This window comes from Lissotriton vulgaris, unplaced genomic scaffold, assembly GCF_964263255.1.
Source record: "Lissotriton vulgaris unplaced genomic scaffold, aLisVul1.2 SCAFFOLD_3092, whole genome shotgun sequence".
NCBI classification, from domain to species: domain Eukaryota; kingdom Metazoa; phylum Chordata; class Amphibia; order Caudata; family Salamandridae; genus Lissotriton; species Lissotriton vulgaris.
The window spans coordinates 229945-254043 of record NW_028245399.1 but is presented as its reverse complement, the minus strand read 5'-3'; the positions used below and the strand labels follow the sequence as shown (position 1 = coordinate 254043).

Here is a 24099-nt window from a genome sequence, read left to right as displayed (position 1 = left end):
TGATGTAGACACGCACTGCTTGAATTGTATCAGAAATTGATAAGTTGTAGCGTGCTCCTAGGGTGTCACTCTCCAGTCCTGAAGAGTGTTATATGAGAAGAATACATTTGAGCATGCCCTGGCTAGGGGATGTCCCTTAGGGCACAGCGTAGTGGCCTAGTGTGGCTTAATAGTTCATTGATTTGTGGCTGAAAAAACTGAAAAATTCCACAGTTCGTGGTTGACTCATTGTTTTAATAGTGTCAGTTATTCACAATTTGTGAGTCACAAATAATAGTATTTTCCGTAAAACATTGTAGTTTCATTCCAAATTAGAATTGATCCCGATGCATTTCGGGCATCTTCGTGCCCTTCTTCAGGGGCCTATCTGTAGATAAAAGCCAGATACATGCGCTATTACCATCCTTACATATATAACACATTATATTCATGGCATTGGCATAGCATTTGTAGTGATCTTGCTTTCCATGTTCATGCAGCAAATTGTGAATCTGTGACTTTTAAAACATGAAAAATAGTGCCCATAGTTCAGGTTGTGTGAAACCGAAACTGTGCAAAGATGTGGTAGATAAACGTTCAGAATATGTTATGCTTGCTGATGATATTGAAAAGTGTGACACACATGCGTGTCAGAATCTGGGGTAAAACAACGTTCCCGAAAAAGTGAAGCGTGTTGCAAGATAGGAGACCAAGGAAACCCGTAAAGCATGCAGTTTGGATTCAGAAAAAACGTGGGACTTACGGAAAATGTATTGAAAACACATAACCGGTTCAAGTAACCGGGGCGTCTTTATAGGTAGCGTGTTGCGCTGGTAAGTAAGCTTTACAAACATGCTCCATTAAAAACAATGACATCTAAAAGAAGAGCAAAAAGGCTTTGAATAAAACTTGCGCGAATAAACATTCACAAGTTTGAAAGTCAAGGAATATATTTCCGCATTACTTCCAAGAAATGAAGCGGCACTTCCCCGATTTTCCTATCGCAGTGTGAGTCTGTTTGGCGTTTGGGCATAAGTGTGCACCAGTATAATAAAAAGTGTCAATTTAGAACTAACCTCACACATCTTTCCCTTTGACAATGGCTTATTAGATTTATTTATGACGAGTAGTCATGTGTGCATTTGAGAAAGTAGCAAGACTGCACACTGATGCTTTTCTTTAACTAACAGTTCTGATGTGATCAGATTATCACAAAGGCTGCTAGTCTTAGCCCCTTTTGAAACCAAGTATTAACAAGCCATTTGTCTGTGGAGCAGCCACGTCAGATCCTGGGTTAGCCAGATATTCTCTCCTCCCTCTGCCACCCAACAGAGGTCCAGATACGATCGCAGCACCATAGTAAAAGAGTTAATAAAGACTCTATGACCCACAGTAGGTAATATTGTCTTCTCTGCAGTATGTTTTCCCATCAACATAAAAACAGTTCCAACAACTTGTAGGGCCAGTTTGAGACTGCCCCATGGTATCCATTTTCCAAACACATCTTAGTGCAAATCCCACTTAATGACCAAGAATGCCATTGCATTGTTCATTCTAATGGATAATTTATATTTATCTGCTACATCATTCAAAGGTTGTCTATACAGAGAAAATAGATAGCAATTTGGTTCAGTACCCTCTTTTAGAAATCTCCCATGAAACCACATCCTCAATGGAGATGTATTGCATTATGTATATTCCACTTGACATCCAGTTCCACCGACCTTAGACAAGAACTCATCAGTGGAATTTCTGAAGGCCAAATATGTTGACTTCAACTGCTGTTTGAATATGGCCATCCATTAGGGTGCCCATTCCCTAAAAATCAATTTTTAAGACAACACATATGGTCCATTTGACAATGCTCAGCACTGATTTAATGTTAGAGAAGAAACCATAGCCAGAATTACGTATTCATTTATATGCCTTGGTAAGTGAAACCTGTTAGGAAACTGCAAACATTTATCCCCAAAAACCTTCTCATTCATGTGATGGCCTATGTTTATTTGCCCTGGTTTGGCATAGTGAAAAGTAATAGTTGTCTCATCACTTTACAATTGTCAGGCGAAACCACTTCCTAAATTGTAACACATCGCAAGTGTGAGACCATCACATGTTGAACCTTTTCTAAAGACTTCAAGTCTTCTCTTATAATTCTCATTTTGGCCAAATTGTGAATCCAGTTTTTAAGAGAAATTGCCATTTAAAAATTTATTTTTTACTATGAGGCAATGTCATCAGAAAAGGCTTTGGCGTTGTGGAATTCTTTTCATCCAGATCCCACGCTCTGTGACATACTCCTTTTGATAATAACACCTCTTTCACAATCTGAATGATGTTAACTCTTCGTTATAGGAGTGGCCGACCATGTTTTTCATTCCAGTAACACCTATCTGTTTCTTTGAGGGAAAGCAATTATGACATGAGTGAATTCACGTTTACATTTTTATTCCTCAGCAGCATCATACCTAGTCCATCAACCACACCTTAAAATAAAAAGATGTCCTCATGAAAGAGATGCAAAAAAAGCAATCCGAGTTTGAGCAAAATTATCTGTTTTTAAGAGTTGAGTAATATGGAAAACCACAGAAACGGAAGCCACTCCTAACGCATTTCGGTTCAATTAATGGGTCGAGAGGTCAACACCGGAACAGCTTCCAGCAGAGAAAGTTTAAAAAACAGAGCTTTTTAATCTATCCTCTAGATCCTCCACCTTCTTAGCATAAGAGTGTCTCCCATCTATTTCCCATGTTCACCCATCCCAGGTATGTATTTAGGCATTATATTTAGAATGTTGTATACTTAGATGAACATGGCTCAACAAAAACGTTGAGCCTACCTCCAAAGAAGAAGCACCAGAGCTTGACCATCTTCCTTTCATGCCTGCATTCGGGAAATTCCATATTGGCAGTGTGTCCTTCTCTGTACTGGCAAGCAAACTCTGGAAATAAATCTCTCCCAGCAAGGATAAGGAACCTCAGTAACAATCTTGAGTTCTGTAGAGTTGTAAAGACAGATGTTCTTATCCACCCTCAGACTTATCAGTCTACCTACCACCAATCGTTCACCCGCCAGAAAATCTGTTCCCGTATCTTTTGTCTAGCTTTGTTCCTTTCCCATTTTTTTTTAGGGGGGGGGGGGGGGGTTATATAGTGCAAGCTCGACTTAAAGGTATCAGAGCGCTTTACATGAACACCAATTAGGTTACAGATGGACTCATTAATTTTGTTAGGCACAGGGAGATGAATTGATTTGCCCAGAATCACAGGATGTTGAGCGTCCTTGCCGAGACTCCTACCAGGTTCCCCTAAGCTTCGGTGTCGACGGCTCTAACCCGTAGACCACATCCTCTCTCCTTCACTTATCCTCAGTAACTATCTGCTTGTTGTACCTTCAGTAAAACATGAGATAGGCTTTCACTTCCAAAGTCACTTGTAATATTTTAAATTGTGGCTGACTTCAAAATGCAAAGTTTTGCCATCTTTGAATAACAAAGATTGATGTTTGTATTGACCATTTTTATTGTAGGTATTTGACTTCAATGGTTTGTTAGTTCAGTACAGCTAAGAACTCATGTAACATGTATAATCAAATTTCACTTGTACTCGGAAACTATAGTATTGCATATTTGATGGTTTCATTTTGGCATAATGAATAATGTATGAGGGGCAACTCGAAATTGAGACTAGCTGTTCTGAACTTTCGAAGTTTGTGAAATGAGCTGGTGGAGCAATACGTTTGATGAAATACGAATTTTCCTTTTGCTTGTGCTAAACAGTGAAAACCAGCTAAATTAAACATACCATATTGAATGTATACTGTGCAAGATCTTGTGCTCTTCTAAAGGGACACGTCATAGGCTACTGTTTTGCCTGCACTAAATGGCAAATGGGAACTCCTAACATCCACCAGGCTTCCTACCTATTCAATTTCCAGCTCAATGCATGTCAGAAGATGCTCTCATGCTGTGGAAAGTACAGCGAACGGGCGACCTAAGGAGGTGGTGCCAGGCAGTAGTCACGCTAACTCTGTAGTCAGTAGATGCAGTGCTTACTTTGTTCTGGTGGTTGCTGGTGCTCAGCCTCCGTGCTTATTTTTGGGGACCGGGGCTTAGGTAGCTAAGGGAAGGAAGAATGAAGGGATCGATAGGAAAAGAGTGACCCAAAAAAAAGGGATGGAACAAAACATGCAAGAGTGAGATAAAGAAACAGGAAATGTGGGGTGTGAGAAGAAAGAGGCTTGAGGGAGATTCAAGACTAGGAAGCCTTGGTATTTGACAACCCTGGCATTTGAGAAATACCTGCACCGGGCTCCTAAGAAAATGTTTAAGCCCCTGCACTTATGTTTTTGTTACATATTAACCCGTTAACTGCGGCGGTAATTCCGCCACGGTGCGGCCGTTTCCGTGCGCGGGCGGGGCCGCGTCGGCCATTGGCCGACGGCAGCACTGGGAAGGTAGTGCTGTCATCGGCCAATGGCCGACGGCAGCAAGGAAAGGGTTAAATTGTGGGTAGATGCCCCCAATAACAAAAAGCCGAGCTGAGCAGTGTCATCAACGCCACTTGGCAAAGACAGACAAGCCGAAAAACATTTGCATGTAGGTGTTTTTCGGATCACTGACCTAATATCAAATACACAAATATAGAATTACCAAAATATCGAGGAAAAAATATAGAATGCAAAAATATCGAATTCCTATCTCCGAACAGGTAAGTATAAACATATCGAATCAAAAATATTGTTTTAAAAAATAGTTAGTCAAAATATCAAATTTTTTAAATTGTCTTAAAAGTAATTTAAAATTAATGAAATAATAAATATAATTAACTAAAACCTACTTAAACAACCTTAACATTATTAAATTAATTTTAGTATAAAAAAAATAAAATTGTATTTTTAATATATATATATATATATATATATATATATATATATATATATATATATATATATATATATATACATACATAATACTAATAAAAAATATACAATATATTTACCATAGGATAACGGGGGGGTAACATTTACTATTACCACTCCAGTGAGTGCAACAGTAGGGAAAACGTTGGATAGCCTAGGGGCAAAAATTACTATTCCCACACCAGTGAGTGCAATAGTATGGAAAGCGTTGGTTAGCGTAGGGGTAAAAATTACTATTCCCACTACAGAGTGAGCAACAGTAGGGAAAGCGTTGGATAGCGTAGGGGTAAAAATTACTATTCCCACTCCAGAGAGTGCAACAGTAGGGAAAGCCTTGGATAGTTGGAGGGTGAAAATTACTATTCCCACTCCAGAGAGTGCAACAGTAGGGAAAGCGTTGGATAGTGGGAGGGTAAAAAGTACTATTCCCACTCCAGAGAGTGCAACAGTAGGGAAAGTGTTGGATAGTGGGAGGGTAAAAATTACTATTCCCACTCCAGAGAGTGCAATAGTAGGGAAAGCTTTGGATAGCGTAGGGATAAAAATTACTATTCCCACTCTAGTGAATTTAACAGTAGGGAAAGTAATGATTTAATATATTAATACAAATAAATTAAATACCAATAAAAAAGTAATTACAATTAATTGGCAATTTAATATTATGTAATCCATTATAAATACCAATAAATATTAGTTATTAGAATTAATTACCTATTCATAATTAATTAATTTCCAATAACAAACTAATTAATAATAAAGTTAATACCAATTAATAATTAGTTAACAGTAAATTAATTATCAATACACATACAATATTTTTAAGATGCAATTAATTACAATTAAATTACTTCCCACCCAATTCCCCTATAAACCCACAATCCGATACAGAAAATAAATTAATACAATTATTGTAATTATCAATTAATAAATTAATGCAAATTAATTACCAATTAATACAAATTAATTAACAATTAATTTACAATAAATAAAAAATCAAAACCAATAAAATATTTATTTAATTACAATTAAATTACTTCCCACTCTATTCCCCTATAAACCCACTACAGAACTAAAACGCAAAATTAAATTAAAAACAATTAGTAATTTCTAAAAATGAATATTTATTTTAATATAATTAGATTACTTCCCCCCTATAAACCCACAACCCGCTACAGAATTAAATTACGCAAAAATTAAATAACAAAAAATTCATTTAAAATAAATTACAAAAATAATATACACTTTTCACACATATACTAACATACAAAACACTTTAAAAATTCGATATTATTAAAAACTCGATATATTTTAAAACCTATAATATATACTTAGATATTTTGACTTTCTATATTTTAAAAAATCGATATTATATTACTCCCCTTAAATTCGATATTTTTGACCATTGTATTCTGTCCATTTGAAATTTTGTCCATTCTATAGTTTGACTTCGATTTGGTAATTCTATGTTTTGAAATCAATATTTTGTCTTGTTACTGTGTTTTTGAAAGACGTGCTGTCAGGCCTGTCAAATTAAGCACATTGTCTGTACCTTGAAGAATGCCGGAATCACACGAACTGAAAGAAGAGGATTGTGGAACCGCAAATGGTCTCGAGCAGTTCACTCGCGGAATTCTAAGATGGCCACCAACTCGGTAGACAAGTTGGCGGTGTAGTGTTTTTCCCTGTATGCAGGTGCAAGGCTCTAGGTGAAGCGCGCAAGCTATTTCTGCTGCACACTTCACCAGAGCTCATGGAGTATCCGGACGTAGTATTTAGGTTCTAGTCACCACAGTTAGTTTCTGGCGTCGCGTTTATTATTTTGTAGCCAAGTTATCTTATTTTCCCATTCCCGGTCAGAGGTCAAAGCGATATCACAACTTGATGAGAATCCACGGCACTGCTTACTGGCTATTCTGAAGGAAAGAAGCGTTCCCAGTCGGTTAGTCACGAAGCTGAGTTCCTGAGAAGACAAAGACACAGATAAGTCATTGAAGTAAGCGTTATTTGAATTCATGACAATAACGTAACTTATGAGAATAAAGAATATACAAGCACAGTTAACGATATCTAGAATACTTACCAAATGGCAGGAAGTTCAACACTCCTGTGAGAGAAGAAGACAAACTTGAGTTAGTATTCATCTAGAAAAGGTCAAACAGAGTACAATTTAAATACAAGGCTACAGAGCTCAAATAGGAGGTAAGACCAACAAATAGAATAACATATTTAGAAAGGCCAGTAATAACAGTAAAGAAGAGTTATTACATTAAAAATTATTTACAGATACTTCTTGAGGGCAAGAGAGCAGAAGAAACAAATAAAGATAAGAAGAGATAAGAAGAGTAGCTAAATCCTAGATCAAATAGGTAGGAGAGGAGAGAGTTCAGATAGTGTATAACGAATTAGAGGCCAGGAAGTTTTTGACCTTTTATTTGTTGATGTATTTGCATTAGGACTTCTGCGGCTTCTAAGATTAGACGAATTCGAGGAAGCCAAGAAGAAGACGATCCAGGACAGCCTCTTCTTGTTTATTTTATCCAATTTCCCTCTTTTACCCTGAGGAATCTTGAGTTTTGTTAAATTGAATGACGGACTCTGAGTGTCTTTAGGGTGGAGTCTTGAAAAGGGCTTCAGACTGTTCCCGTGCAATTCGTGGCAAAGCACTGTACCCTTTGCAAGTCGTTCTGACACGTGCAATATTAGAAGGCGGACTGTGCCTGCTTTGTATATGTCGGTGGTGCAGGGCATTAATTCTGCAGACCAGTATATTTCCATGCATGTTTTTGACTGCTTATGTGATAGAATTACATGATATGTGTTGCTTGGCAGTGCCATTCGGCTCCTCTCCTAAACTCAGACCAGCTGAGTGGTTACATTTCAAAAGCGAAGCTGTTTCCAGCTGTGAAAGCATACCAGGTGCATTATTAACACGCACATTTATGCTGATTGGTACCCAGTCCAATCAAACAGCAAAGTCTTCAAGAAATGTGTTATGCATTTTGGATGTTGGATGTGGAGAAGTGTGGCTCACTGGTTAGAGCAGGCAGACCCTGAAGCAGAGGTCAGACCCGGGACCAGGGTTCAATTCCCGACGCGGCAGGGTCATGAGCTCAAAAGTCCATGGACTCGATAATTCTCGCTTCGGTGCCTGACCTAATCATGGGTTCACACTCTGCAACTCTGGGCATTAAGCTTGCTTAATCTCCACAACGGCCCCCCCGCGGCGGGATGCCTGGCTTTCACCTTAGGGATGCCCTGTAGGGGCTATCTCACAGGGAAAAGCCAGGACGGGTTCCCAAGGCAAGCGCGGAGATACCCCTTCGGGGGTCGATTCAGGCGCTATATAAGAAACATAATAATAATAATGTGGAAAGCTCGGCCCATTCGACTTTTGGACATTTTAACAGATGTGTCAGAACAACTGTTGCTAATATTGAGAACTACAAAGATTCAGTAGCAGCCGGCATTGCTCGCAGGTGTGGGGGCGGGATCAAGGGATTGCTGGGTGGGTGGGGTTCATGGGGGGGATCGCGGGGGAAATAAAAAAAAAAATCAAATAAACTTACCTTTACGCCGGATCCCACGTCTTCTCACCTCCTGCTCTCCTGCCTCCGACAGGAACTGGAAGCAGGCAGTCAGGCTCCCTCCTCTAAGCCAATCACACAGTTACAAACAACGTTGTGATTGGTCGAGATGCTGCTCAGTATTGGGGCTAATGGGGTGGCCATGTTCTCCATGCAGCCTGCATGTGGAAGGGGGAGTGCGCATGGCTGGTTTGGGCGGCCCGAGAGGGCCGACCAAACAGTCTTTGCACACTCAGAGGTGGGCAAACCACTCCTCCCCTGCCCTGTTCAAAGATCAGAGCAACCCCATCCACATGCCCACCCACCTGCAATGCGCAAAGGAAACATAAAATGGTAATACGTTTTAGTTATTCCCACTTTATGTTTTGGGTTTCTCGCACTGCGAGAAGGCAGTGGTGTGATGTTCCTTTGTCCTAGTGGAGGAGCCGCCCCTGCAAATATCATGGGCCATAGCACAAAAAGAGAGCTTTGTTAGTGCTAATTTAAGATTCAGGGCCATACCACATTTTTGGCTGGCACTATTTCTTTTCCTTGGTGGTAAGTAAGGCCTGTGCTTGTTTCAAAATCTTTTAACACCGTTTTATAAAAGCACAATTCTGGAGGAGGGAATATGTGACATGAGTGTTTGTACACATTTACTTTGTGGAACTGTATTGTGGTGCTTATATGTTCTATTGTGTTTGTTAGTACTTCTGTATTTTTTAGTGCTGCCTTATAGGAGTGTGATTTTGTTGTGTTAGTTGCAGTGCTCTCAGTTTTAACTATTTTGTTGTGATATGCCATGTTATGTTTTAAATGTCTTGGAGTTGCTATTTTCTCAGCAAGTTATTACGTATACAGATAACTGTGGATTCATTTTACAGCAACAATGCACATGTTTCATTGCAACAGCTTGAGAAAAAAACACTATGAGCAGTAAGTGGTAGTTTAAATGACAAACCAAGTGAAAGTTGAATGTGAGAAGTCTTCTTGATAAAAGTAGCTGACATGGCTACTGCAGCACCAGTAGATATTGTTGTTTCTAGTTTGGCTTACTTCTTACTGCTGTTATGGGTATCTAATGGCGTGTCATTCAATATCCTCAAAGATGCTGTTCTGGAGAAATCTATGCACAAGTGCATTCTGAAGCCGCTGAAGAGTCACATCGATGCTATGCTGAAGGAGTTCCACACAGCAGACGGCTCTTGGAGGCAGCTGAAAGAAAACCTGCAGCTGGTGCGGCAGAGGAATCCTCAGGAACTGGGTGTCTTTGCTCCAGTCCCAGATTTTGTTGATGTGGAGAAGATTAAAGTGAAGCTGATGACCATGCAAAAGATGTACTCACCAGAGAAGAAAGTGATGCTGCTGCTGAGGATCTGCAAGCTTATTTACACTTGCATGGAAAATAAATCAGGTGAGACATGGGTGGGAGTCTTTAAATCGGAGATCTTGTTGGTTTAAAAAAAAAAGACCCCATTCGGATATAATGTGCATCGACAGGTAGAAGTCTCCTGTGCAGGATATAGTATCTACCTGCAATTGTCCATTCTAAAACAACTAAAGCGAAGAGCTGGGGAATCCACTTAAAGGGTGCAGCCACCAGAAAAATATTTGTGGCATAATTTGATGGAAATTAAGCCTTCTCTCTAGCAAACAGAGGAGGGGGGGTGCATTCCCCTACATAAATGCAACCTTGGAGGGATGGCATCTGGCAGAAGTAGTGTAGACCTTGGAACAACCTCTGCAGGGTGGGACAAAAACATCTTCCTCTCAAAGTGTCTTTTGTTTCATTTGATGGCAACATTACCACCCTTTACCCATTCAGAATTTAGTCTGACTACCCAGCTCACTTGCTCTTCGTGTGAGCAGCATCACCAAACTAATGGGCGAGAACCTGAACGGAGCTGCAATGCAGTGCATACTTCTTATTAAAAAATGCAGTGACTTTAGATTGTTGAATATGCCCTTAGGCTCGGCTGGTCTCTTATGTTGCATACACGAGCCATCATTTGATGTGACGTGCGTGGTCCCTTTTGTAGTCCAAGTAGGCAACACAGTGACACTTAGGAGGTCATTAGGATGGCGGGCGGACTTTGCCAGCCCGCCATCCTCACGGGGATTGGGACCGCCCACCATAAGGGCGGGGGTCCCGGGGTGGGGATTAGGATGCGCCCACCACATTGGTGGGTGCATCCCTCATTTTCAACATTGTGGCGGGTGGTGCTCTCTGCACCGCCCGCTACAATGTTAAAAATGCATGTATGCATTTGCATACACGAAGCGGCAGGCACCGCGCGGTGCCTGCTGCTTCGTATATGAAAATGCTGGGGGGTACCACAGGTACCCCCCGTGTGCACCCCCCACCTCTCCTTCACTCTGGGGGCCTGCATGGGGCCCCCAGAGTGAAGACCGCATGCCTTTCTGGCATCTAACTGAGCCCATTGTAATATGGCTGGTGGTGTCTAATAGACACCGCCACCATATTAATCCTTTTCCGCCCCGGCCCAAGGCGACAGGGGCGGAAATATGGCGGACGGTCTTCGCGTCCACCGCAGTCCCCCCCGCCATACTAATATGGCGGGGGGAATTTAGGTGCGGGTGGATTGCCCCCGCCAGGCCGGCGGTGGCTACCGCCAGCCTGGCGGGGGCATTCCGCCCGCCATCCTAATGGGCCCCTTAGTTCTTAAAATTAAGTAAATAGGTGGCATCTTTGCTATATAAGTCGCAGCTAGTCAAGCAATCCCTGCTGCAAGCCAAACATTTACTGATAGTGGACAGTCAACTCTGATGTGGTTCAGTTCAGCAGAACTCTCCCACCTAGCCTGGAAATAATACTGGCCTGAAAGATTTCCATCCTTCCTTCTGACTATTTAAATTTCAGTTTCATATCTGTCAATGGAGGGGGCTAAGAATTGTCCGTTGAATAGGGTGTGAATTAAAGTGATGCTAATTGCACTGCAGACAGCCATTGGCAATGCATTTAGGCGTTGTCCTTTAAAGATCATGAAGGTAACCTAGTTACCAAAAATTTCTGCATTTTCTGTCCAGCGTAGTTTGGTTCTGGAAACCATAGCTGAATATTATTGGGAGAAATGGCTATTCTACACCACTCTACGTGGTGATTTTCACCAATGTCTAAATAATATGCAGAAGAAAACATTGGCTGGTGCCTGTTTCTCAGTCATTTTTCCGCTCTGCCGGCATTCCATTAAAATGTAAATAAAGGTACGTGCAGACTCACTACCTGTCCCACTAGCCACCGCAGCAGTGTCACACAAGACTTGAAATATAGCAGTACAAAAATAGAAACAAGGAAACCCTCCAGGTCAAAAAGGGACCAAGGGTTCTAGTTATTTCAAGAGACAACGGTCCCTTTAGAAGGAGAATCAGTGAAATGTAGCCAAATTAGCACAATGACGATTAGCTCAGTCTGTGTCTAAATTGACTGTATCAACAAATTTAATCGCAATAAATGTTAAGTTAGGAGGTTCAGTTGGGGATGGAGCCTGCGGGTGGGGAGGGAAACCCAGAATGAGGAGGGGCGGCAAGCGGGTGATTTGCGGAAATCACCCGCTTGCCGCCCCTCCTCCTAACTTAATACCAGTATCAAACCAGCCGCGCTCCATGCAGGACGTTATTTCACGTAGTCTCCGCGCTGGAATTTGTGGTGTGCGCCTCATAGCTTGAGCGATAAGCGATCTATACACGCTCATATTACCCGCAGCCTCCGGTAGCATATCCCAACTTGACCGCCTGCCTTATTTCAGCTCCCTCTCCAACTTTCCCCACTCACCTCTATCCTCCTTTCTCTATGGGCCGTTTTATCCTGGTATAACTGGCTGGCTCTTGCCAGCACGTTTAAATTGACTGTGTTGCTCATTCAGGGTAAGCCCTTCTCTCTCTCACCCCGCATTCCCTTACTCCTCTGACTATTGGCTACCTAAAAACTTCTATGATTATCTACCTCAGCAATTCTGTTCATGTTGTTATTTGGAACTGGTGCATAACCATGCTTTGTTGAATTTTGTGGCTTCCACTGCATTTTTTCAAAGTTTTGCGGGTATTTACACTGTCCTAATTTTCTATATTGTGGCTCTAGTGCGTTGGTGTATGAATTTGTATAGTTGGCTTAGTGGTGTCTCCACGAATTTCATTGGATAACTGTAGTCATGCCTCTATGATTTTAATATTTTTTCCCCCGACTCGCCTTCTCCTCCCCCTCTTCTTTCCCTTCACCTACCCAGGCTGTTTCCCAGGCATTTGTTCTATTATTTAGTCCTGATGATGATCCCATAACCATGCTTGGGATCGAAATGTTGTCAACACCTGCATCTTAACTCTAAACTCTAATTGATTATATATGTAGAGTACAAGATGTATTTTTGATTGTAACTTTTACATATTTAAATTTTTACACCTTAAAGTCACTTTTAAGTCACTTGACTGGGGTAAGGAAATCGGCAGATTTCCTCTTACCCTGTCACATCCAGTTCACTCACTTTATTATGTATTGTGTTGTTTTTCATTTATTGCGATTACATTTGTTGCTACTGTTAATTTAGACACAGACTGAGCCAATCGTCATTGTGCTAATTTGGCTACATTTAATTGATTCTCCTTCTAATGGGACCGTTTTCTCTTGAAAAGAAATATAGCAGTAGCAGGACAGGGCATGAATCAGCCTACCACAGAAGTAATTTGGCATTATCCAGCTTACCATCCGAATCCAACAGAGGTAGTGATCAGGAGAACACTACTGCTATTGGCTGCCCGGGTTAAAATGAGACCTACGGGCCTGATTTAGACTTTGGTGAATGGGTAATCCGCCTTATTGCAAGTGCCTTAGTTTATAAGTCACCTGTAATACAGCTGAAGAGATATATGCCATGTTTGTGATGGAGTAAAACATCCACTAAACTCTACATCATGCTCTCTTCTTTACTTCCATAAAACACTAGAATTCCTTCACATATCTGCAATTCTGCAAGTTTGAATTACAATTACCGAAACACGTTTTCGACTGATGCAGACCCACTTCCCATGAATTATGTTTTAATAGCTTTCCATTAAATTGTTTTACCCAGTGGGAAGGTCAGTTGAAATGTATCACCTTTCAGCAAGTCAGGAAGAGGCTGAAAGTAAATTAAGCCTCTTTCAAATAAAGAGATACTACAGGACTAAAGAGTTAGATAGAGCATCCAGTTCAAATTTGTATATACCAGCATTTCCTTTGTTATTCAGAATTTGAATTGCTAAAAAACCATGATAAGGTGGGTTGCCATTTCCATTGAGTCACATTGGAGAACGCCCCTCCCAGCTAATCCGTGTTGACTGTCCAGCCAATCAAGACGATTGATGGCATCCTTTCTCTGTGCTAGGCAGGGGCATATCAATGCTGCTAGCTCCTACGCTTCCATTTATGCGCTCTTTAGCCATTCTCCTAATACCTAATTATCCATTTTGAAATTCTGCGCATACCAACAAAATAATAATTGGAGTTTTTACAACCACTTTCTATGGACTTTACTATTTTCTTTAGATGCAGAAGTTATTGCAGTACATGGTTGGGCTAATCATTGGGTGTAAAGTGACTGCAAAATTCTCGGAAACAACTTTTTAGTTGCGCTAGGAAAACGATTTTAACTGGGGGGAAAAAAAAACAAATGCACATTTCAAAATCACTTACTAATGTGAATAAGGTACCCCGCAATTCTCAGGTGAAACCATAAAGCAGGCTGCACATGCTAAAAATCTGCAATTTGAATATTATGACATTTTTTACAATAAAGAGAAAGCTATGAAAACCACAAGCAGAAGTATTCAATGCACACATTTGCATCCTTCAAATATATTTTTCACGATTAGATTCAATGGGCCTGATTCACAAAGGTCAGCTACACTTCCGTGTAAGTTTAGGATTATTTGCTATTCACAAAGGGATTTACGAGTAGTATCTTTTGGAGTGTGGAGTCTCAGGTCATTTTATCTACGGAGATGTCACCCCGGTAAAGATACTACCCGTAAGTCCCTTTGTGAATAGCAAGCAATCGTAAATTTAGACAAAAGTGTACTTTTACCTTTGTGAATCAGGCCCTCCGTGATCAGCTGCACTTGCCTCCGGGCCTATCAGTCTTCGCTCTGCCTCACTCCTGACTTACAGGCCTATTGCCATGATATGTGTTTGATAATCTAAGGTAAGAAGTGAGACTAGAGGTTCTCTAGGGTCATCCCTTCACGGGCACACAGTTGGTTGTCTTCCCTCCAAAAGAAGACTTTCACTCAAATGTTTCAGTTATTCACTTTTGTTGATTTATTTCATTAAATTTAGGTGATGTTGATCTTAGGCATAATTTAATATCCTTCATTCAATGATTCACATATACTTATTATTCAGACATTGTCATTGTGAAGCTTTGGTTTTACGAAATAGCTGTGCATTTATCCTAATCCAATTACTTTGATAATCTAAGCTCATTTCCAACAATGAAGTGCAGAGAAGATCTGTGAAGGTTCACTGCTGTTCTCCTAAGCACAGGCCGAGGTTTGAACTAGGGTGAGGAATGTGGGCTTGCAGAACACTCATTTTGTTTCTGGAAAGCAGACCCACCCAGCTGTGCTGACAGCAGATCGGATTTATATCCGAAGGGTGGGTCCACTGGGCCTCACTGTGCAATGGAATCACTTCTTGGCTCTGACCACCAGAAATTCACATGTACCAATTAGAAAAAAACGATCGAGTTATGAGCTCATTTCCAAGTATTTTTTGGCAGCAGAAGTACTTACATTCAGTATTTTGACATGTTAATATTTTTAAGTTACTTACATTCGGTATTTTGACGCATTCATATTTTTAAGTTAAACTGTGTATTATATGAAATGTAACTCCAATATCCATGATTAAAAAAAAGATAATGCCATAAGGAATATGGTGCTACATGTATGAATCATTGTCTTTTACTCTAATTCTAGGGAGGATGTATGGCGCTGATGACTTTCTGCCTATGTTGACTTACGTCATAGCTCAGTGTGATATGCTGGAGCTAGAGACAGAAATCGAATACATGATGGAACTGCTGGATCCTATTCTTCTGCATGGAGAGGGTAAACCGACTTTTCAGTTACAATGACACTTATACATTTATATTATGTTCCTGGCACTTTTATAGTATGCCATTGCCACTAGTGTGGTATCGTGGCACTCAAACTGTCCGGATGGACTTGCATGTTTGATCGCTGAAGCATGTGTTTGTAGCATAATTCATGTGGGAAGAGTTGTGTTTAGTGCATGAGGTTCTGATAAGTGATGTGATAATGTTGTGGTGAACATCACCTGCTCATATGCTTGCTCTTGTTTAAAAAGTATATAAAGGACAAATAAGATTCTCTAAAGCTTTATTTTACGTTAAGGGTCTTGTCTACAAGATATATTATCTTGTTTTGCATTGCATTTTGCTGATCTCATAGTTGAAGGGTGTTTTCTTGAAGGTTGCATAGGAATCATTGAGGACAGCAACATTTGAAGAGCCAAGTCCGTATGGCTTTTCTGAAAGAGAGGTGGTTTCCTTGTTTTCTTACCTGGGTGGGGAGTGAGTTTAACAGCTTGCTGATTGGGATTGAGAAAGCACATCCTCCGAGATGGGGCGTGTTGAAACGTGACACTTTCAGATGTAGAAGTATTTTAGATTGAAGTCTTTGTTTGTGCCTTTTTGTATTTTTATGTGTCTATAGAAAAGGAGACTCATGCCATGGTGTATGTTAGTAGTACATTCCTGAAATGTCTAATTGTCTCACTATGTGAGTATGAGTGCAGGAAGCAAGATAATGGCTTTAATTGAAAACCTGACAGACGTGTCTGGCATAGATGCATTGAGGAAAAAAAATATTTTATTATTGGTATCTCCAACACTTTACTTTGGACGTTGACACATTTGGAAGGTACGGCATCGCCATGTAAGTGAACCGAGAAGTCTGGCTGCATCCACCTTAGAATCTTCTATTTTGGTCGTAGTGAGATGATATGTTTCCTACAAGGAGATATATTCAAAGCAATGTTATTAACGTGCTAGGTAGAGAAGGCGACAAGCATCCACTATAATGAGCAATAGAAAGATGACCCCTTTCATCTTATAAATGCAGGAGTTACCCACACCACACCATGCAATTTGACAAGTTGAGCATAAGTGGCAGGCGTGCACATTTTCTGCCACGAATAATCAATGCTTTTAAACATTAACATCATTAAAACAAAATAAAAAATAGAGATCGCTACTACTGGAAAGCCAATAACTGTGTCTATTTCCAGTCCTGTTTATGCCTTCTACAGCGATGAAATTCACTGCTAAATACTGAACGGTGGGTGCGTGGGGAGGACAATGATAATATTTTCTTTCTATTACACTTTGCTTAACATGCGATGCTCTCTTTATTCTGCTTGCCACAAAAGTTACATTGAGTTGTGTTCTCCTCTTAAGCTACTTTTAAAGTTTGTAAATTATACCATAGCGACCAGCCTTCAGATGAGGCTGAAAGTGTTTGCTGAATATCTGTGGTGACAGCCTTGATTGACAAATAAATAAGGATCATTGCTTTTTTACCATGGCACTAGATAATTGGAAACAAAATGGCGGGTTATGTATTCCATACCTTCCATATGCCATACCTTCCACTTTTTTTTAAAATTAACAATATTTTATTGACATGTAACAAAAATACCATGCACAACCTAGTTCAGTGCCTAATACAGGATAATAACCGAACAAGTAGGCGAGTGAACCTATGTAATAAGACATTTTATAATGAAACCCGAAAATCCCCTCCCCCCATCACCCACCCCTCCCTCTCTGTCAAGCCCAACCCATGAAATTCAGTACAAGCTCTGATGGTTCCTTTCACATACCTTCCACTCTGACTCTATTCTGGGGGCGTATCTTTACAAGAATATGGGGCCCATGTAGCTTTATATAGTTCAGAGGTTTATGTGGTTCAGGACTACATTCGGTGTCATCCCAGAGTGTGTGTTTATGGTTGCACTGCTCATCCTGCATGCATTGAATGAGGCTGAAGGGTTACCAGGGGAAATCCTATAACCCGGTCCATTGATCTGAGACTAACTACCTGTGTGTAGGGCACAGGGAGGAATGCTGTGACCCTCATTGCATCTCCCCAAAAGCCCCAAGGACACAAATTTAGATCCTCCTCAGGAAGTTAACAATATGTGCCCTCTACGTAGGCTAACTCATCCATGTACATGGTTCTTAACTGGGATACGTGCATGGAAAAGAACAACTTTCCTCTGCATGGGGAGCCTCTTAAGCAGCTGTGAGAATTTCTGAGAAATGCATACAGACTTTTTTAAAGGGGACCATTAGGAACTTTCTGAAATGTTAGATTTCATAGTCCCCACAAAAAGTGGTAGAATGTGGCCAAAGTTAATGCTTTCCCCAACATTAGACCTCAATACAACCTCAGTAATATGGTTTCTATTGTGAAATGTCCTTTACGGTGGGTATCAATTTAAGAGGTCGTGTGACAGAGACACCTAAGAGCTGCTACTGACAGAGCAGTGTGTGCAATGTTAAGCTACATTAGACCACGTTCAACTCAATTACCAAATAGAGATGGTGTCAAAATAAGCAAGGGCGGTTTAAAATCAACCCATTACAAGTTTACATGGGCTACTTGGTGTAAGACTGTTTTTCCTTAAACCCACATTTAAAGAGCTCTCTTTTGAGGTCTGCAAGTTTATAGTTTGGCAGGCAGGAATGTTGTGGACCATGACAGTGTGTACAGCCGGCACTGTTTCACCAGAAGACATTTTAAATAAAAAAAGTATTTTACTCCCCTTTAGATGTAGGAGTCAGACGACTGTATGTAATGAAGCCTTGTTAACCGAACGTAGTAATAAAATGGAACACTTCACTCTGTGGATCTTCGTGAAGAAGGTGGAATGTGACATAGGCAATAGACTGTGGTGCATATTTATGAGAAGTTTGTCTCATGCTTGCACCACACAATGTGGTACATGCACAACGCAAACCTCTACAACAGATTTATGAAGCCACGCAAAGCCACTTGGTGTGGCTACGAGTGGCTTCGTAAATCTGGAGTAAGGCAAAGCGGAGCAAATCACTGCGTTGCCTTATTCTGCCCTGGGCAGGTGTTCCATGGGCATTGCAGTGGGAGTTCCCACACAACTCCTATGGAGTTTAACGCATTCCAATATTTACAAGTACTTGTAAACCTGGGAATGCACCAAAATCTTACACCTTTCCAGGGGAGGAGTAACAAGGAGAAATATCTTTATTTCTCCTTGTTTGTTTCTCTTTTTATGTGTTCTGTATTCTACAGCCCACATAGAACAAGCATTTACAATGCAATGGTCTCGGCAATATTATAGGTAGAGCTATTGGCATTGCTCATTCTTTTTTTTTTTTTGTATCCCTAAATAAATGGCATTGTCATTTATATTGGCAATAGCTTAATTGCTTGCATATGCGAGACCTATTGCATTAGCAGAGAGAGAGTGAGGTAGTGAGATAGTGAGGTAGTGAGATAGAGAGAGAGAGAGTGAGGTAGTGAAATAGAGAGAGAGTGAGGTAGTGAGAGAGAGAGTGAGGTAGATAGAGAGTGAGGTAGTGAGAGACCGAGAGAGTGAGGTAGTGAAAGAGTGAGGTAGTGAGGGAGAGGGATGTTCTGAGGTAGTGAGATAGAAACAGAGAGTGAGGTTGGGATTTAGTGAGATAGAGAGAGAGTGAGGTAGTGAAAGAGAGTGATAGTGAGTTAGTGAGATAGAAAGAGAGAGAGTGAGTCAGTCATTTTTTATGCAGGGACGTACTTTTCTCCCTCAGACTTTGTACCAGAGGTAAAGAGAGACAGAAAGGCGGAACATGTGAGAAAGATGGATTGGCAGAGGTTTTACAAATCACATTGCAGGTGCCCATCAGTGGGACTGGAGCAGCAGACCATTAGTATAACTGTGCATGGGGTCAGCCGTGAAACAGCATGGAGCATTGCGGGTTAGATAAAGATGCATTGATAGAGCTGTGTTTCCTCAGTGCTAGGACTCCGGGGTCCTCCGCGCTTTGGGATTGAGGAACCTGTGTAGAGTTGTGCATGGGTCTTTTTATGGCCTAATGTCGGAATTGAAATGGATTTTGCCAGTGGACTATGAACAGGGCCAAGTGTTGAAATAGTTGTAACAATAATTACAGATAGGTGTATGGTGCGTAAAATGTCCTCCATATACGACCTGGAGCAGGTTAAGGCGCATTGACAGAGTTATATAGTTCTCAGCACTTAAAACGATCTACCAATAAACCAGCAAAGAGTCTACAAAGAAGAGACACCTACAGACATATAAAACACATGCAAAATAGCAATATGATAATAATAAAATTACAATAGCCTAATGGAAATAACTGGCAGTGTGCATACTGCCATACAATTTACTGTGTTTAACAACAACAAGGCGTATGGGAAAAGGCTTTGTAACTAATGTATAGATGAGAGAAGGAGCAAGGAAGGCATATGAGGAAGAGAGGTGGGAGGTAGAGAGGAGAGACTAAGAGAAATATGAGCTAGAAAAGTGAGAGGTAAAGGGGAGAGAGGCAGCGGTGCAGAGGGCATGGGCAGTAAATAGTAGAATTGCAGAGGGCTTTTATGATAAAAAAGGCATGACATGGAAATTTGAAATGAGCAGCATATATGGTCAGATCAGAAACATTTCAGGATGAGTGATAACAGGTGGGATTAGGAGATGGGATTCGAATTAAATAGCTGAAAAGTGGCTACAAAGTAGAGAGAATTGCCAATAGCAACATAGCAAGAAGAAAGAGACCCAATAAAGGAAAAAAAGAGACTGTGACGAGAGGAGTGACATTTAATGGAGTACATATAGATGACAGTGAAAGAGCTCAGAGGGGGTCAAGGAATAGTGGAGTGGAAAGGCAGAGATACAGAACACTGGACTGGCATTAAAAGAAAGTGCAGTGAAATAACAATGAAGGAGTAAATACAAGAGAAAGAGAGAGATTAGAGGTGTGCCAATGGGAAGGGAATCTACTTAAGTATCCGTAAAATACCAGTGGCATGACAAACCACAGTAAGAAAGACAAGTGGTTTGGCACAGAGAGAAAGAGCAGCCTGGAACATCAAAAAATATAAACGCAACAGCAGGCTAGAGGGAGAGAATAGAGAGTGCTTGAAAACACCATAGAAATGACATTGAGATTAAAAGGTACATAAAAACATTAAAGAGATGAGATCAAAGGGAATGAAAGCATAGAGGATAAACTGAAAGAGGTCAGAGTAGAGTATGTATGTGAATCATGCCAGTCCTTTCTAAAATGACAATTAAAAAAAAAATATGGACTGTAATTTTTCCTGGGTCACAACCCTAGGAAGCTGAAATCTCAGTGAGATATGAACAATTCTTCACTCTCGCAGTGTAGTTTTGTAGGTGATGCAGGCTTGGTTTGTTGCCCTACATTTACCTCATAGGGAACAAGGAGAGATCGATTACCACCACCGCATCCAAAGCATAATGCCAAACTCACCTTGTAAGCTTTAATTTTTTTTATACGAGGGCCCTCTTCCAAACTAAGGCACACACTCAACCCTGTATCAGAGAATGCGGGAACCAGCCCGCTAGACTCTCAAACAAAGCACCGTGCTCACTGAGTCTCCATGATTATGGAAAGATGCAAGGATTCACACCCTCCTCTCCTAAATAAACAAAGAGGAAAAACACATTTCAATGGTAGGCAGCGCTCCCCTGAAAGTGAATCACAAGATGGCAAATAGGACTGTAGCGATAATCAAGTGAAAAACGACTGCTCTTCCTTCAAATGTACATCTCATAAGAGTAGAGGCAAGATAAAAAATAAAAAGTGAAGCCAGGCACACAGCTGCGAGGGGCACAGCTCACAGTACCATGGGGTACACGGTGTGTGAGAGAGAAATGTGTGTTTCAGGGAGTAGTGAAGAGAGTTATAAAGAGCCTTGAGCATGACGAAGAGTAGTAAAGAACATCATAGCACAGTGCGGAGAATGTAAGAGAACCTTGAGTGTGTTAAGGAGCAGGGAAGAGCCTGGGAGAGGGAATCAGTGGTAAAGTAACCCATGCGTGATCTGGCCGTGCTGGTAAAAAAATCCTGCCTGTGGTAATCGTGTGACGACAGTAACAAGTACCAAAGAGAGCCCTGCAAGTAGTGAAAAGAGGGAAGGTATCATGTTTGTGTAAAGAGAGCACTTGGGGGGGGGGGGGGAGGGGGTAAGTACCCTGCCTGTGGTAAGATAGCAACTGAAACTAGCGGAGTGCTGCAATACACTATATATAAGAAAGAGGGAGAACCGCCCGCTTACCTCAGAGGGGATAGAAACGGCACTCACCGGCTGTTTAGAGAGGCGGCGGCTCCTCTCTGCCGCGGGCAGGGCTGCTGGGCTTCGGCTGGGGACGTGCTTCTTCTCCTTGCCAGGCAGGAGCGCGGGGAGACCTCCCGTCCGCTTCCTGCCTGGCCCACTGTACTTCCGGGTCGCGGCTGCGGTAACCAATCGCACCGCGGCCCTGGAGTTTGGAGGCGGCCACAGCGCCTCTCAGAGAATCCCAGGGCCGGTAGGGGGGGGGTGGGGGGGGGCTTGAGAACGACTCGCGGGGCTCCCGGTGAATTAAATAAATAAAAAATAATTTAAAAAACGACAGACAGAGCACACTGCAGTCTTCTGGCAGGCGGCGGCGGGGATGCAAGGGCCAGCCATCACGACGAACAAGACGATCCTCCCCAGACGAGAAAAAAAAATGGCGGCCGCAAAGCCCGAAGAATTTCGGATTTGGGGGCGTGGTTTTGCTGTTCTGAGTGACGGATGACGTCACTGTCTAAAGAACAGCAAAAATTACGCCCCCAAATCCGAGAAAGACTGGGCTAAATCGGAGTGACGGCTCTCCCCTCCAATGGCTGGCCTCCGTTTAGGAAGCCAGCCAATGGGAGAGAGGCATAAACTGAGGCGGGACTAATAGTCCCACTAAGAAACATTAATTCTCGGACTTCCGGTATGCCTTCGGCAGACCGGATATTACCAAGACCTAAAAAGGAAAACCTCTCTCGGACTGTTTTTATGTCCCTTCCTGCGCAAAAACAATCCTACCTAAAACACAGGCACCATGGTGCAAGGAGGCTGCATTGGCACTAGGTTGCTAAAACGGCACCTGTGCAAGGGAAGAGGACAGAAACGTGGTATATTGGATAAATACTGCACATTTCTGTCCCTTCCCTGTGATGCAGGGCTGGGCAGCAAGGTGATTTGCTGTGCTGCCCTCTGCCACAATTTTCATAACTTTGCCCCTGGGTCTGATTTTTAATAATAGTGATGCTTTCCATGAATAGCATGACCTAATGCCAACAAAAAGTTTCCTTTCAAGAGAAAGAGAGCCACTGTGTCTTGTTGCGTGTATGATATGGTTGTGGTCACTCTGCCAGGCACGCTCTGTTCCTGCTCTATTCTGTTTCTAGCCTCCAGGAACATAGGTCCCTTGAGCACTTGGTTTTGGGCTTTTTTGCAGGTGGACATCCTTGATGCATGACGTTTTACTAACTTCATTAGTGGATTGCATGACAGAGCCAGGTGCCGAGGCAGTATGTTTTTTTCTACTTTCTGGCAGCAAACAAATGAATGGTGCTAGAATTGCTTCTTTTCTCTTCCCACGTAGCAGTAAATGTGTTGTTATTTTCAAGGGATGTGAGAGTACAGAAGTGTGTAGTCAATAGAAGCTGTTAGGATTTTCCAGATTGCATTAGTTTATGATTATGGGGTCTTCTTTTTCTAATTCTGCAAGCATTTTTGAAAACGCACATCCTGCCCTTGGACACATGAAGTCTGGTTGTTTGCAGCCTGCAATTATGGTCTCCACCTCTTAATGAATTTAAAATATTTATTTATAGCATTTTATACAGCACAAACAATTTATAGCATTTTATACATCACAAACAAGACCACATTTGGGTAACAGAGAGCTTTACATCTTGGCAGTTCACAATGTACACACCGTGGAAATCATAATACAACCAGAACAAGAAACAAACATACCAGATCATGATAAACATGACAGATCTATAAAGAACAAATGAAAGCAAATGCATCCTAAGGTGATTGGGTAGTAGTATGGAAATGTCTTCATCAGTAACTCTTTGACTTCCTTTTTGAAGGAAGCCTTGGAATTGTTAAGTCTTATTTCCAGTTGCAAAGTGTTCCAAATTCTTGGTGCAATCCCAGAGAATGCTCAAAGGTAGGTTTTCTTTCTTTTGAGTTTCATTGGCAGGAGCCTCTAGAGGACCGAGAGCCCAAAGAGAGCTCAAGTTTTTGTGCAAGATAAATTGGGATGTTGGAAGTGTAAAGCTTTATGAGTCATGCATGCGATTTTCAGATGAATCCTTGCTTCATATGGGAGCCATTTAAAGACTTCAACTCATGTGTGATGTGATGATAGCGTTTGAAGCCTGTAATGAGCCTTACAGCGTAGTTGAGAGCAGCTCTAAGTGGCGCTGTCTTCGCTCTAGGAATGGCGCAGAGGGCAGCACTACCATGATCCAGTTTAGAAATCACTAGGGCTTGCACCTCATTTTTTTTAGAATCGTTATGGGGT

General features: G+C 41.4%; 1 protein-coding gene across 1 annotated transcript in view; it reads left to right on the top strand.

Moving 5' to 3' along the window:
- Positions 1 to 24099, top strand: part of RIN2 (Ras and Rab interactor 2) — a gene marked incomplete at its 5' end in the record, with an annotated part of 58694 nt that overhangs the window by 17440 nt on the left and 17155 nt on the right. The window contains 2 exons of the mRNA XM_086949067.1: positions 9571 to 9876; positions 15432 to 15563. Coding sequence (XP_086805193.1) covers positions 9571 to 9876; positions 15432 to 15563 — 438 coding nt within the window. The remainder of the gene's footprint in view (positions 1 to 9570; positions 9877 to 15431; positions 15564 to 24099) is intronic.